This window comes from Lithobates pipiens, unplaced genomic scaffold (genome assembly GCF_037356315.1).
Source record: "Lithobates pipiens isolate NorthernLeopardFrog02 unplaced genomic scaffold, aLitPip1_a1.2 Scaffold_18, whole genome shotgun sequence".
Classification (NCBI taxonomy): Eukaryota; Metazoa; Chordata; class Amphibia; order Anura; family Ranidae; genus Lithobates; species Lithobates pipiens.
The window spans coordinates 555,625,051-555,640,989 of NW_027507758.1; the positions used below are offsets into that span (position 1 = coordinate 555,625,051).

The 15,939-nt window shown below is 41.1% G+C and overlaps 1 protein-coding gene across 4 annotated transcripts in view; it reads left to right on the top strand.

The window, feature by feature from the left end:
* Positions 1 to 15,939, top strand: part of PLA2G7 (phospholipase A2 group VII) — a 102,415-nt gene that overhangs the window by 55,588 nt on the left and 30,888 nt on the right. For all 4 annotated transcript variants that reach the window (XM_077488928.1, XM_077488929.1, XM_077488927.1 and 1 more), the window contains exons 2-6: positions 1,545 to 1,697; positions 4,451 to 4,601; positions 9,689 to 9,782; positions 9,972 to 10,040; positions 14,626 to 14,773. In XM_077488928.1, the coding sequence (XP_077345054.1) occupies positions 1,599 to 1,697; positions 4,451 to 4,601; positions 9,689 to 9,782; positions 9,972 to 10,040; positions 14,626 to 14,773 (561 nt within the window). In that variant the 5' untranslated portion in view covers positions 1,545 to 1,598. The remainder of the gene's footprint in view (positions 1 to 1,544; positions 1,698 to 4,450; positions 4,602 to 9,688; positions 9,783 to 9,971; positions 10,041 to 14,625; positions 14,774 to 15,939) is intronic.

The following is a 15,939-nucleotide window of genomic DNA, read 5'->3' on the forward strand; positions in this document are numbered from 1 at the left end:
ATGCTTATATTTTACTGCTATATATTGTGCCATATGGCATATACTGATTCTGCAAGAAAACTTACTGTGAAGACAAGACATGGCTACTTAGGCTTGTGGCTGTCAAGTGAGACCAAAGCCTTATAGCACAACACGAATGGGCAATAGGGGGTAAATAACATAATGGAGTCCACAATGATTGCATAGCCACTGACACTCTGCTGAATGGAGGATCGTCTACATAATGGGGGTCAAACCTGTGGCCCTCAAGCTGTTATGGAATTCCCATTATGCCTCTGCCTTTGGGAGTCATGCTTACAACTGTCAGCCTTGCAATGGCCCATGGGAATTGTGGTTCCACAACAGCTAGAGGGCCGAAGGTTGGACACCCATGGTCTAGAAGAAGATGGTCCAGCTGCTCTTACCACTCTACCACCCTCAGTAAGTCAATAGCTAGGACCGAAGGATGACATGACTTGGGGGACAAGTTGCATCATTTTGGACCACAGCCCTCCATGCAGATCTATACATTACATACTTTAGTCTTGTGGCCTCTTTGCACTGTATGTTACATATGTCAGATGGCCCCTTGTTGTGCTCTGCATTACTATGTGCCATTGCATGCTATACACCATGATGAATTTTACTTTTTGGACCAATGTTCTCTGTATTGAAAATTACAGTCATCTATAAGCCATTTGTACATTGTTTTCTGGACTGCTCTGCTCTGCATGCCACACAGTGCAGGAGCACATCCTCTTGATATATGGCATCCTTGGCTTTCATAGGAGACCACAGGGAGTGATGTCCCTGTTACCTAGGTGAGGTCCACAGGTTGGAAGCCAGGCACAGAATTAAGTATCTTTAACTTTCTTGGTGGGGTAATAGATTCTCTTAATTTGTTTTTATACCTAGTGATTTCAATAATGCTTTATGTTTAAAGTGGTTTTAAAGATTGGACTTTATTTTATCTTTATGCATTTTATCCAGTTAGGAAAAAAACCTATGTCTAGCTCCCCTCGCAGACCCCCCCCCCCCCCATACTTACCTGAGCTTGACCGCGATCCAACGATGTGCACAAGAGCAGATGTTCTCCCAGGTCTCTGCCTCCTCATTGGCTGAGAGACAGTTGTAAGTACCAATGTTAATCACAGCGTGGGAGGAGGGAGCGGGCAGGGCCGAGCCCCGTCCTGTGTTTCTTATGGACAAGCACTCACAAGTACGCCCCCCCAGCAGGAAGCTCGCCATCCCCCATGTAATGGAGACAAAGGCAGAAATGTTTAAACTCCAGCCTGGGTGGAAACTATGACTCCCTCCATAGATGCAGTGGAGGAGTAAGTGTAGTCACCCAGGGATAGGAAGTGTTTTTCATGGGGTTACCAGGTAAAATAAAGGAAGAAGTATGGTTGAAAAAAAATAAAACGAATGCGGCCACCACATCAAAGGACTGATAAACTGAAGTATAATTACATTTTGTTTTGTTTTTTGGGATTAGATACCCTTTAAGCTAAAATGTTTTGACTTATCTCTGCAGACACATTCATGCATCTCTTGCTTTATTGCAGGCTCTGAAGCGCTTTTCCATCAGACACTTGGAAGACTCCAGAGCAGTAGCGAGGATGGGAAGTTACAGTAGTGCCCAGTTCCACGGGATACCAAAGGGGAAGGGACCCCATGCAGTGGGCTGTACGGACCTGATGAGTGATCACACCATTCAGGTATTTAACATTGTTGTGAATATTTCTTTCTAAATGGTTTGAAGACAAAAATCAGCTTGGAATAGTATAAACCTTTTAAATATGGAAATGTTTGGGATCTATAAGACAAAGATTCAGAACTTTAATATCACAATGCGCTAATTTGGAAAATTGTGCATGTAAAATCACAAGACGCATGCTGACTTCTGATTAAGGTTGGCCATAGATGTGGGACGATTGAAAGAAAACAAATGGATTCCCCCATCCACAAGTGCGAGGTGGATGGAAGAATCCTCCCTGTTGTGCCATTGTATTCTGATAGAGGGACTCTGCTGTCAGAATACACTGGTTATCCTATGAGCGACAGCCACCTAGTCGACAAAAGGTTTTCCAGCAGTCCCGTTCAACAGAAGCTGTCAACCACAGAAAAAATCTATTACAGAAAATATGGGGAAAATTAGTCCAGTCTGTACGAATGTGTTTAACATTCATCTAACGAATGCTTTATAACTAGACCCCTTTTAAGTTGTTTACTCTGTGACTTTGACTTGTGTATCTCATTTAGCTTTCATGATGAATCTGTTTAATAAAATTCTGCAACATAACATGTAAGCTTCTTCTAAACATTTCTGACTTAAAAATATAAAATAAAATATGTACAGCTCTCCCCCCTATGTGAAAGATAAATAAATCAGTCGATAATGTATATAATATTTAAAAATAAATGAAATCCATTAAGGTGCTATAAAAGTGCAAAACATGCCATATACAGTATATCAATTCGTTCCATACTGTACAGCATAGTCCAACTAGTCAATAATAGTCAACTAATTCACAGTTCATCCATGCGATAGCAGGTGTGCCACATACAGCGTGACCATGCCCGTGGGACCGGCGGACTCTATGATCGTGTCACGGAGCCTCAGAACGGGGAAGTGCCTATGTAAACAAGGCACTTCCCCGTTCTGGCTTGTGTCCTGACAGAGATCACTGCTCCCTGTCATCAGGAGTGGTGAACACTGTCCTGTGACTTGAAGTGCCTCGGTGGCGGGAGAGGTGACACCCTCCCTCCCTCTGCTCTCCCGCCGCTTACCGGAGCCGTCGGTAGTGGCGGAGGCGATCAGGTCCTTTCCTGTGCTGGGTATAGAGACGAATGAGGCTAAGATGGCTCCCACTCGTCTCTATACCATAGGAGGTCGGAAGCGACGTCAAAACGTCACTTCTGCCCATACCTCTTAAAGGCACATTTTTTTTCAATGTAATTTTTTCTAATTACTTTTTTTTTATTGCATATAAGCTCAAATATGAGATCTGAGGACTTTTTGACCCCAGATCTCATATTTAAGAGGACCTGTCATGCTTTTTTCTATTACAAGGGATGTTTACATTCCTTGTAATAGGAATAAAAGTGATCCTTTTTTTTTTTTTTTTATAAAACAGTGTAAAAATTAAAAATGAATTAAAATAAATAAGAAAATAATAAAAAAAAGGTTTTTAAAAACACCCGTCCCGACGAGCTCATGCGCAGAAGCGAGCGCATGCATGAGTAGCGCCCGCATATGAAAATGGTAGTCAAACTACACATGAGGTATGGCCGCGATCGGTAGAGCAAGAGCAATAATGCTAGCCCTAGACCTCCTCTGTAACGCAAAAAATGCAACCTGTAGAATTTTTTAAATGTCGCTTATGGAGATTTTTGAGGCTAACAGTTTGACGCCATTCCACGAGCGGGCGCAATTTTGAAGCATGACATGTTGGCTATCCTATTTACTCGGTGTAACATTATCTTTCACAATATAAAAAAAAATGGGCTAATTTTACTGTTGTCTTATTTTTTTATTCAATAAAGTGAATTTTTTCCAAAAAAAGTGTAAGACCGCTGCACAAATACGGTGTGAAAAAAAGTATTGCAATGACCGCCATTTTATTCTCTAGGGTGTTAGAAAAAAAACAATATATAATGTTTGAGGGTTCTAAGTAATTTTCTAGCAAAAAAAAAAAAACAGTTTTAAACATGTAAACACTGAGTCTGAAAAAGAGGCCTGGTCCTTAAGTGGTTAAAGCACATGGGCTTTCACATTGGGATTGCAGATGAGGCTTCTTTCAAGTGCTTTAGCACTAAAGCACCTGAAAAACGCCTGGAAAAACACCCCAGTGTGAAAGGGCTGTTAGAGTGCCTCCACTCTGGATGAGGAAGCAGCGGGGACATCATTGGACAGCAGCATTGTATGTCTGGGGGGAGGGGAGTGTTGGCAGGTTTAGATACACCAACAAATGGATGCCAAACTCTAGCTCACAGTGCAGTTACAGCATTTATTTCGGGATAAAGGTTTTACATAAATAAAAGCTGATAAATTTTGCGCGCATACGTGCATTTTCACAAGAAATCTTGTTCTTTTTCTGCACAATATGTAAATGGACATATGCACATATTTGTTTGCGATTGTGTATTTGTGCACAAGAGGCGTAAATTACTGACCAAAAAATGCATATTTTTCTATTTTTTTCATTCTTTTCTTGTTAACTGAAGAATGCACAGCATTTGTTTACAGGCCTGTGTGCATAGGCACATTGCAATCAATGGGCTGTATTTTAGCTCCGTAATAAAAAAAAAAAAAACTGCTGTACTGAGTGTTTTCAAGCTGCAGTGTGCAAGAGGCTTAAAGTGTGTGTTGTGTTTTTTTTTTTTTTTTCTCTGTTATCCAGCATGATCTGTGCTCTCCCCTTATCGTTATATACAGTATTTTACTGATGAGTGTTTTTTTTCTGTGCAGGGCAGTTTTCTTCGACTCTTCTACCCTTGTGTGGATAGCGATGAATATGAAGATGCTGTATGGATTCCCCGCAAAGAATATTACTCAGGACTCGCAGACACTCTGAAGCTGAATAGAACTCTAATTGATTACATTTTTAGCTATTTCTTTGGTAAGTGTGTAAAAACTGTCAACACTCAAGTGTTAAAAAGATACAATCTTGTGCAATACTTTGATTCAAAATTTCATACAAAGAAGGTTCCCATAACAATACTGTAAAAAAAAAAAAAAAAAAAGGGAAAAAGAAGATATCTAAGTCCATACAGCTCTGTCCAGAATTGGAAATCTCTGAACCAAACACCTGCCCTAATGTAATATCTTTAACCACTTCAATACCAGGCACTTTCACCCCCTTCCTGCCCAGGCCAGTTTTCAGCGGTGTCGTACGTTGAACAATTGCGTGGTCATGCAACACTGAAATTTTTATCATTTTTTTGAGACAGAGCTTCACAACTGTTTTTTTTTTTTTTTTTTTTTTTGCTAACAAACAAGAGACCAAAAATGTAAAATAAGAAAAACGTTTTTAATTTTTTTTTTTATTTGCTACATTTTATAACAGAAACAAAGTAATTTTTTCTTCTTCACTGATGTGCGCTGATGAGGCTTCACTGCTGAGGTGGCACTGATGGCCACTAATAATCTGCACTGATAAATTGCACTAATGATGACCACTGATTGGAACTAATGGGGATGCACTGATGATCTGTGACCTGATTATTAAGCCCCATACACACTATCAGATTCTCTGATGATTTTTATTTTTTTTCCTTCAGATTTACCAAAACCATATAATGAGGTCAAGCCTTAGGAGTTTCAATTTGTATACAATCAGGCAGGCCCTTGCACTACATGGTTTTGGTAAATCTGAAGGAAAAAACCAGCAGAAAATCTGATAGTCTGTATGGGGCTTCAGTGTAAATTTCCTGTCACACTTGCTGGTTACTGCCTCTCCTTTCCTCACGCTGTGACAATACCGAAGGACAGGAATGCTGACAATCAGCAAGCTCGTTTGCATGTCATCAGCTGTGATTGCACACAGCTGGTCACATGGCAAAGGGCCACTGTGACTGGCCCTTTACCTCGATCTGTGATCAACAGCACTCACAGAGCATGCTGGATGCGTGCTTAAGGGGGTTATGGGGGGGTGCGCATGGTTCTGGGAGGACGTCCATGGACACCCTCCCAAAACAGAGCTGCACTGTAGCTGTCTTCTGGCCGTGGCATGGTATTGAGATGGTTAATCAAGTTTTTGTAAAAAATTGTCTTGGCCTGGGTTCATACTATTGCGGGTGGTTGCGGGATTGCACCTGTTCCAGCACCCGCAACCACCTGCAGCCTAAACGCACTGCTCTTTAAAAAAAAAAAACAAGGGGCTGCCATTCATTCTTGCAATTTTTGACACCCCCCATGCATCTAAAACGCATTGCAGGAACTTCCGGGAAATCGCAGGGTGCGAAAGAATGGGCCCACACAAATGTGGCTCACACAGTAGAAAATTAAAGACTAAATTAATGAGACCTTTGTTCTGATTAAACCTCTCTAAAACTAGCCATATACTGATCAAAATTTGGCTGTTCTAGTTTGACAAAAGCCAATCATTAGATCGACAAACTGACAAGTTGGGAAACTTTTTTCGATCCGTGTATTCTGACAGCAGGAGCCCCTGTCAGAGTATAGTATCCTGATGGGGGATTCCTCCTTTCACCTAATTTGTGTGTATAGTGAAGCCTGTTAGCTTTTATTATTCAGCCCATGGGCTCAATGAAAAAAAACTAACAATGTATTTCCAGCTTAGGAGATCATTTTCCTCACTTTGGACCAATTTATTTTGACTTCCTGTTGTGTCTATTGGAAGAAGGTGAAGAGAGATCTCTTCTAGTGAGATGCAGGAATTTAAAGTAAAGATGTGCCTAGACCAAGGACATTAAATTGTTTACACATTCCTAAAAAGTAAGGCTCCATTTGCACTGTTTTTAACTTTTTTTTTTTTTTTCATGCTTTTTGCAGAAACGCAGGAATTTTTTTTTTTAACATGGGTTCCTATGGAACACATTCACATCAATGCATTTTTGTGCCTCTGCATTTTTGGAAAGGGTCAGGGATTTCTTAAAACACAAAACGGTGCTTTATTTGCATTTTTGGTTCCATGGACTTCAATGGAGAAGCTGCAGAAAAGCATGTAGTGTGTTTTTATGGTAATCTACTGCAGAAATTCGTCCAGCAAATTTCCGATGGAGCATACACATGGTCGCGTTTTCTGACGAAAAGCTCTCATCGGTCTTTTGCTGGCCGAACTTCTGATTGTGTGTGCGCAGCATTACAAGTTTTGACCCAAAGATGAGAGGATCTTTGAATAAATGCAGGACATTGAGGATGACTGAAATTTTACATCAAGCTCTATGTAGACTTCAGGAAAAACAGCATGGCAATGTATACAGCTCCTTACACAAAAAAAGAGCATGGCAACCATGATTGCATAAACAGAATTTCTTTTTGGCCAGTTTTAAAGCTCACATCTGACTGCATATTTTAATAAATAGGTAATTTTTTTTTACAATTCATATTAGGCTTTTGCAGCATATACAGTGCCTTGCAAAAGTATTCACCCCTTGGCATTTTTTCATGTTTTGTTGCCTCACAACCTGGAATTAAGATGGATTGTTTGAAGATTTGCATCATTTAATTTACAGAACATGCCCACATCTTTGACATATTTTTTTTATTATTGTGAAGCAGACAACAAATAGGACAAAATAAAAGAAAAAGTAAACGTGCATAACTATTCACCCCCCTAAAGTCAATACTTGGATAAGTCTCTGTGAGCTTACCACATCTTACCACTGGGATTTTTGCCCATTCCTCCTGGCAAAACTGCTCCAGCTCCTTCAAGTTGGATGGTTTGCACTTGTGAACAGAAATCTTTAAGTCTGGGCTTTGACTAAGCAATTCCAGCATGTTTCCCCTTAAACCACTCAAGTGTTGCTTCAGCAGTTCGTTTGGGGTCATTGTCCTACTGGAAGGTAAACCTCCGTCCTAGCCTCAAATCACACACAGAGTGGTACAGGGTTTGCTCAAGAATATCTCTGTATTTAGCACCATCCATCTTTCCCTCAACTTTCACCAGTTTCCCAATCCTGACTGCTGAAAAACTTCCCCACAGCATGATACTGCCACCACCATGTTTCACTGTGGGGATGGTGTTGTGATGTGTTGGGTTTGTGCCAGACATAGCATTTTCTTTGATGGCCAAAGAGTTCAATTTTAGTCTCATCAGACCAGAGCACCTTCCTCCATATATTTTGAGAGTCTCCCACATTCCTTTTCGCAAACACAAAACGTGCCATTTTTTATTTTATTTTTGCTGAAAGTAATGGCTTTCTTCTGGCCACTCTGCCATAAATCCCAACTCTATGGAGTGTACAGCTTATTGTCCTCCTATGTACAGATACTCCTGCCGTGGAACTCTGCAGCTCCTCCAGGGTTACCTTAGGTCTCTGTGCTGCCCCTCTGATTAATGCCCTCCATGCCCGGTCTGTGAGTTTTGGTGTCTCTTGGCAGGTTTGCTGTAGTATCTATTTGGATTTCCATTTCCATTTGGTTATGATAGATTTGATGGTGAATGAATGACTTGTATAGCGCTACCTATGCGAACCGAATCGCCTCAGGGCGCTTTCTTGCCACCGGTGTCTATCTGCAGCTTTTTTTTTTTTTTTTTACGCGGTCCTTTAACCTGTAGGGTCCCGACACACTTATAACACATACAACATTGACATACACATATTCTGGCCAATTTTTGGACAGGGTCGAATTAACCTACCAGCATGTCTTTGGAGTGTAGGAGGAAACCCACGCAGGCACAGGGAGAACATGCAAACTCCAGGCAGATAGTTTTGTGGTCAGGATTTGAACCAGCAGCCCTATTGCTGCTAGGTGAAAGTGCTAACCACTACACCACTATGCTGCAAGGGATCATCAAAGATTTGGATATTTTATTTATAACCTTATGCCGCGTACACACGATCAAATTGTCCGGCCTACTTAGTCCGCCGAACCGCATTTCACCGGACAATCCGATCGTGTGTGGGCTTCAGCAGACTTTTCCAGCGTAAAGTCCGGCGGACTTAGAAAGTATTTTTGCAGTCCAATCTTTCCGCCGGACTTGGGTTTCAGCGGACAATACGTTCGTCAGTATGCTAGTCCGGCGGACTAAGAATGACGCATGCTCAGAAGGAAGTACGAAAAGGAAGCTATTGGCTACTGGCTATTGAACTTCCTTTTTCTAGTCCCGTCGTACGTGCTGTACGTCATCGCGCTAGCAAACGCTGGACTTCCTGTGTGTCCGTGTGTGGCCAAATCCGTTCGGTAGAAAGTCCGCCGGACTATCCGCCGGATTGTTTGCCGGATAAAGTAGGCCGGACAATTCGCTCGTGTGTACGCGGCATAACCCTGACTTGTACTTTGTTCCTTACTTGTTTGGAGAGTTCCTTGGTCTTCATGGCAGTGTTTGGTTAGTGGTGACTCTTGCTTGGGTGTTGCAGCCTCTAGGGCCTTTCAAAAAGGTGTGTATATGTAATGGCAGATCATGTGACCCTTAGATTGCACACAGGTGGACATCATTTCACTAATTATGTGACTTCTGAAGGTAATTTTTATGGGCTTTATAACCAAGGGGGTGAATACATCTGCACATGCCAATTATAAGTTTTTTTTTTTTTTTGAAAAACAGTTATATGTATATATTTTTCAAATTTTACTTCACCAACTTAGGCTATTTTGTTCTGATCCATCACATGGAATTCAGATAAAAACAAACAAACATTGAACTAAAGACTGTAATGTAACAAAATAGGTAAAAAGCCAAGGGGGGTGAATACTTTTTCAAGGCACTGTATACAGTATATCAGTAGTATATCAGTAGTGTGAGCTATGAATGTGTATGAAGTTGGCACATAAAGGTTTATTCAGTAAAGTAATGCAACAAGTGAGATGCTAAGTGCAAGACATAGTAACCAGAGAGAATCTATCTTGTATTGATTTGACTGTAATATGATTGGTTACTTGCTACTTTGCTACTGCTTGATGCACTTTTTACATTTTAGTGCTTAATATTGTGCACTTTTTTTTTTTTGAATAACCCCCAATAATGGCCAATTTTCTTATGACCACACAGCATTGAAGTACTTTGTCCCTTACATGCAGGTTCAGTGAAATGTCCGGCAAAGCTGAACGCACCATTCAAACCAGGAGAAAGATACCCCCTGCTTATATTCTCTCATGGGCTTGGAGCTTTCAGGTACCTTCCACTACATCAGATGAGGGGTAAAGAGGAAATGTGCTGCAGGTTTTAATTAATTTTTCAGACATCAACATTTAGAAAATCTAGTAACGCTATACATTCACTGTATTACATCTTTTCTGTTCTTTCTGTTAAAAAAAAGTGTCTGTACTAATAAAAACTGCTAAAATTGGTTTATCTTTACAGAACTTTGTATTCAGCTATCTGTATCGGGTTGGCATCGCAGGGCTTTATAGTTGCCGCAGTTGAACACAGGTAAGTGGATGCATTTAGAAGGTACTATAGATGGATTTGTTTTATAATGGCTTTTGGCAAAAAGTGTTTGACTATTGCAGATACACAATTGCTTCTGAACGTACAGTTAACCATTGGGGTAAAAAAAAAAAGTGATTTTGAATGGCTCTGCCTTCTATCCTGAGCTAAGGAATAGTTTCCTTCTTCTTATGGATATGTGATGCATAGAGACGTGTGAATACTTTCTATTCTAAAAAGGCTCCAGTGTGCTTTGCACTAGTTTGATGGGGGGGGCTTTTATAACCCTAAGCACTGCCGACCAGCCGCCGTCATTATACAGCGGCAGGTCGGCTCGTTCCCTTGAATCGCCGTAGCTGTACGTCGCTCCGTTTTTACAGCTATAGCAGGCGGCAGCGTATGGCTGATGCATGTGGCCGGGGGTAGCGATGTCCGCAAGTCACCCGCGATCACGCCACAGAGAGCCAGAACGAGGATCTGTCAATGTAAACAAATAGATCCTTGTAGAGGAGTAGAGAGAGATCGTCTGTTCCTAGTGATCAGGAACAACGATCTCTCTCCTCCTCCAGTCAGTCCCCTCCCCCCACAGTTAGAAAAACTCCCAGGGAATACATTTAACCCCTTGATCACCACTAGTGTTAACCCCTTCTTTACCAATGTAATTTATACAGTAATCCGTGTATTTTTATAGCACTGATCGCTGTATAAGGGTCACTGGTCCCAAAAAAGTGTCAAAAGGGTCCGATCTAAAAATTGCTGATCACCGCCATTATTAGTAAAAAAATAAAATAAAGAAACTTGTGGACACAGATTAATGCATGAATTAGTTCGGTACAAAAGCACTTTAAACATGGTTCAGTTTATTTCTATATTGATTATTGTATATTGATGCACTTTTATATAGATGTATGTAAATTACAGGTTGTCGCTGCAATTATCGCACAGGGTTGCACATTTCTCTGTTGCATATGAATGCAACGTGTATGTAGAGGTGTGTATGCTACACATGTTAACATTGGGAGTATCGCATTGGATTGCAATTTTTTATTGTTTATGATCGCAATTTTAATTGCATTAGATCTCATTGTTATGTTCACTAGATTTTTTTTTATTTTTTTATATAGGAATGGAATATCTCATTTAACTGCAGTCAGTAATATTAGGATTTAGTACGATTATCATTTTATTAAATTTTGGATAGTGCAGCATTATATTGGTATAAATTCTTATTTGGCACGAGCATATGAGACGTGGTCAATGCTAGCAGCTCTCCTTTTAATCATCTCTAATTATCATTTGGATTTTCACATGGTAGCTTGCAAGAGGTTGGTTGTTAAAAAAAGAAAATACTAATAATAAAAATGCCCCAAATCTATCCCCTATTTTGTAGACCCTATAACTTTTGCGCAAACCAATCAATATACGCTTATTGCGATTTTACCAAAAATATGTAGAGTACATATTTGCCTACACTGATGAAGACTTTTTTGGGGGATTTTTATTGTAGCTAAAAGTAAAAAAATATATATTTTTTTATTTTCAAAGTTGTCGTTTTTTTCTTTGTTTTATAGCACAAAAAATAAAAATGGCAGAAGTGATCAAATACCACCAAAAGAAAGCTCTATTTCTGGGGAAAAAAACTTCAATTTTGTTTGGGTACAACGTCTCACGACGGAATTCTCAATTAAAAGGACGCAGTGCTACATCGCAAAAAATTGCCTGGTTATTAAGGAGGGGGGGGGGGGGGATGGTTGTAAACCCGAAATCTGACCTGGGCACATATCTGTAGTGTTTACTTATCTCTCTCCAAAGCCATAAGTCCCATGTCTTTCTGCTGCTCCATTCCTCTGTTATCAGCATGAAAACTTCTGACAAGTTCTCAGACACAGGAGAGAAAAGCAGCTGGAAATTTGTGTCTGGGAGGGAACTTGGACATAGATAAGCAGAGAGCTGGTCTATTCACAGTACAGCTCTGCAAGTTTCTTCATTTCTCTGCATATGTGGAGGGGGGGGGGCCATGGGCCTTTCCTCCAATCAGCTCACACACGGTGTATGCCCAAAGTCCCCTCCCACTGTTGAAACGGGAAGAAACATTTCTAACATGATGTGCACTTTCTAAAGAGTCTAGAAAGATGCATATATACAAATAAAACGTATACAGGGAGATTTGGTTAATCCCTTTGTATCATCTGAGGCTGTTCACTACACTGGGTATATGTGAGGGTTTATATCCACTTTTAGTATAACTAAATATATTTTTTTGTTTTGGATAGAGTAGGGAGGGATTAGAACACCTGGCAGGCTTTTATTTCTGTATGTACCCGTTAGGGCGATTTGCCCCTTTTTGTTTGTCCCCATATTTTGGGTTATCACCAGAACAAGAAGAGAGTGGTTATTTTCCCATCGGAACAATAGCTCTGGTGGCAACCTCATTTTAGAGGTATTTCCTCTCACTTACTGATTTGGTTATGGGACAGGAAGTGAAGAGAAATCTCCCCATCGGGAAACTGATGGCAGAAAAAATTAAAAGGGGTGTATCCAAAATATAAAAAAAATGTTGCCTTTTTGTTCTACGTAAAAAATAAATAAAAATAAAATAATTTAAATATGGTTGCTATGCACTTTGTAAATGTGAATGGCATTTACTTTGTTAAATCTAAGACATCTGCTGTCCACCTACTCTCCGAGGAATCAGTGGTCAGACAGGATTGCGTCATTTGGGGACAGAGTTACGTACATGGTCAGTTAGTCGTACAGCTGTAATCTGTCTGATATGTTACTTGTATTTATGGGCAGCTTTTGTTATTTTTCATTGTTAGAAAATGGATGTGCTGACCAATGGCTATATAAATGAAGAAATTATCGCTTTTTAAAGCAGTACTAAAGCCTCTTTTTTCATAATTACATTGGTATAAAGTAGCTGAACATCAGACAAAAAATGGGGAGGCCCCACCACTGCAGTCTGCAGCCTTTAGGTTCTCATGTGCTGCTTCCCTGAATTTCAGGATGGGTAGCTAGAGTTAAAGGGGTTCATGTTTAAAACCTTCATGTTTTTTCATCTTAATGGCATCCTATGCATTAAGGTGAAAAAACACTTGACAGTGACCGGCCCCCTGGCCTCCCCGTTTTACTTACCTAAGCCCTGGAACTTGACCCAGCAGGGACGCGCTGTCTCTCTGCCCGGGGTTCTCAGCTCTTCATTGGATAGATTGAGAGCAGTGCAGCCATTGGCTCCCACTGCTGTCAATCAAATCCAATGATGTGGGTACCAGAGGGTGGGGCCGAGTCATACATTCCACCGAATGCTGGACTCGGGAGCGCGCCTGCAAGGTAACCCCCTGGGGAGAGCGCTTCTCTTCCTAGGGGGTTATCCAATGTGGGGAGGAGCCACAAGAGCCGTCGGGGGACCCCAGAAGACTAGGATGGGGGCCACTCTGTGCAAAACGAGCTGCACAGTGGAGGTATGACATGTTTGTTAATTAAAAAAAAAACCCTTACAATCACTTTAAGGTGGAAACGCACTATAAGAAAATCGGAAGGAAAAATTCCATACGAGGTACGATTGCTCAATTTTCATATAATGTGTACACAACTTTCGACATCCAGTTCAGAATTTGCATATAAAAATTTCCGAACAGACAAATGCAAAAAAGTCCTCGTACGTGAACAGAACGAACGGATTGTGTACAGTTTTTCATCCGATTTTCATACAAGAAAAAACAGATATGAAAGACTACGCATGATCAAAAACCATCAACAACAACAAAAAAAAAAGACTGTTGTACGATAATTTTCGTATATTATTTCTTTCCTCGGTTCCGACTTGCTGTAAAATATCGAGGGGAAAATCGGAAGATTGTTCACCCAATTTTTCTCATGGTGTGCACCTGCCTTTTAGGCTGGGTTCAGAAATGCTGCGGCATGGGGACTGGTTTGTCCCTGTTCTCCAATTCAGGTGCGAATTAGGTTCGAATTTCTGCCTGAATTCAGAGCCAAAGACTCACAGGACCCTTTCCAAATCCGGACCGCGGCCGCCCTGGAGATGTGTAAACCAGCTCCATTGTGAGCCGGGCACACTCTCTCCTGTCATGGGAATGAAAGGAGAGTGAAGTGTGAACCCGGCCTTAGTCATAAATATGGATAAATTATAAGAAATGAAAAGGAAGAAAACATACATTTATGTGGACAGATCACCAGGGTGTAGTGGGAGAAGCATGTGGAGGGAGGAGACCCAATGTACTCACATCTTATAAAACTGTTTACACTCTCTCTAAGCTTATACATTAATTTATAAATAAGTAGATTGGTATTAATCAGAGGAAGCCATTCTTCTAGCGAAGGAGGTGAATATCTCCATATTTTCAGTAATCGGGTTTTCATATTGTACTTTCCTTTTTTGGTGCTTTAATTTTAAGTATATCCTTATTGGAAGCACCACTTGGAGTATCTCATCACAAAACACATACCGTACCTAGATTATTTATCCTGTGTTTATTCCCTTTTTTCAAAATAAAAATAACAGTGAGATTAGCTGAACATTATAGATGGCTGAAGTATTCATTTCTTTGAATGGATTACCTTTTAACAGAGATGAGTCTGCATCTGCAACGTTTTATCTCAAGGGGAGGTCCTCTACTGATGCTTGTGAGGAGGAGTGTGACCCTTTGGAGGAGGTGTGGATTTATAACAAGGCTCCAAAACCAGGCTCAGATGAATTCCCACTCCGATTTGAGCAGGTAAGAGATTGAATTGTTGGAAAGAAGGATGCAGCAGGGTTAAGGTCTAAAGCCGTGCCTGAAACCGAATAGCGGGTGATGCCCAGGACTCCACCAGGTCCTCTTCATACAAAACTCCCCTGAGAGTGCAGGCAGGGGCGGAGCTCCTAGCTCCAACAGTCAAATAGACAAAAAAAGAAAGGGTCCTACGAGCCACACATCACTGCAAGACCCTATGTATGTGTATATGATGGCCTCAACCCTGGCTCCAGGGGGTATGGCCTTGCAGTGATGTGTAGCTCATAGGACCTCTCTTTTTTCCAAGGTCTAATGCCAGCCTTGCATGGATAGAAATGTGGCTACTTCACGGGGACTAGATTCATTTTGAAGCATGTATGGGCACCCTGGTTGTACACAAGTCGATTAATCAAATTGCGTACAACCAGCCTGTCGTGTTTTTTCCCCCCAAACAATTAGCACCACAGGCTATAAGTCACCAACACTGTATTCCGTGGGGAGGGATTCCCCCATCACCACTGCCCATAGCCACGCCCCTTTGACACATTTCTCACCTGATGGAACTTTTGTTGTAGAAGTGGTAAAATGCAGCAGAGGGTCATGGCTATGTGCGTGTGATTGAATAAACTATATGGCTTGACGTCATCAGTGTAGGGCCCCATCTTGTGTATTTGCTACACAGTATTGAACTGGCCAACAACTGGCATTGTAAAAAAAAAATGCACATGATTTGCAGGTACAAAAATGTGCATTTTTTTTTTTTTTTTTTTTTTTACATTGCAGCCTGTAAAGCATTGCACCCAAGATTAACAGATCACGGTGTAATGGCAGGCTCTTACAGACATTCATGGCTGTCTGCCTGTACCTCCTGTACAAGCAGACAGTTACTGAATTGCAGAAGAATCTATGAACTACAAGAGGGCTTACCAGTGCCCTCACAATTCATTAAAGCAGTGTTCTGCCCAAAAAAATTAAAATAAATTAAAAGCCAGCAGCTACACGTTCTGCAGCTGCTGGCTTTTAACAATAGGACACTTATATGTCCTGGAGTCCAGCGATGTCGGCACCACAGCTGATGTTTCCATCATGTGTTGGGTGCTGCTGCCGCCATTTGGGTTAAGGGTACCCAGCAGTGTGGCCTTGCAGCTTCACGCCGGGAACCCTACTGT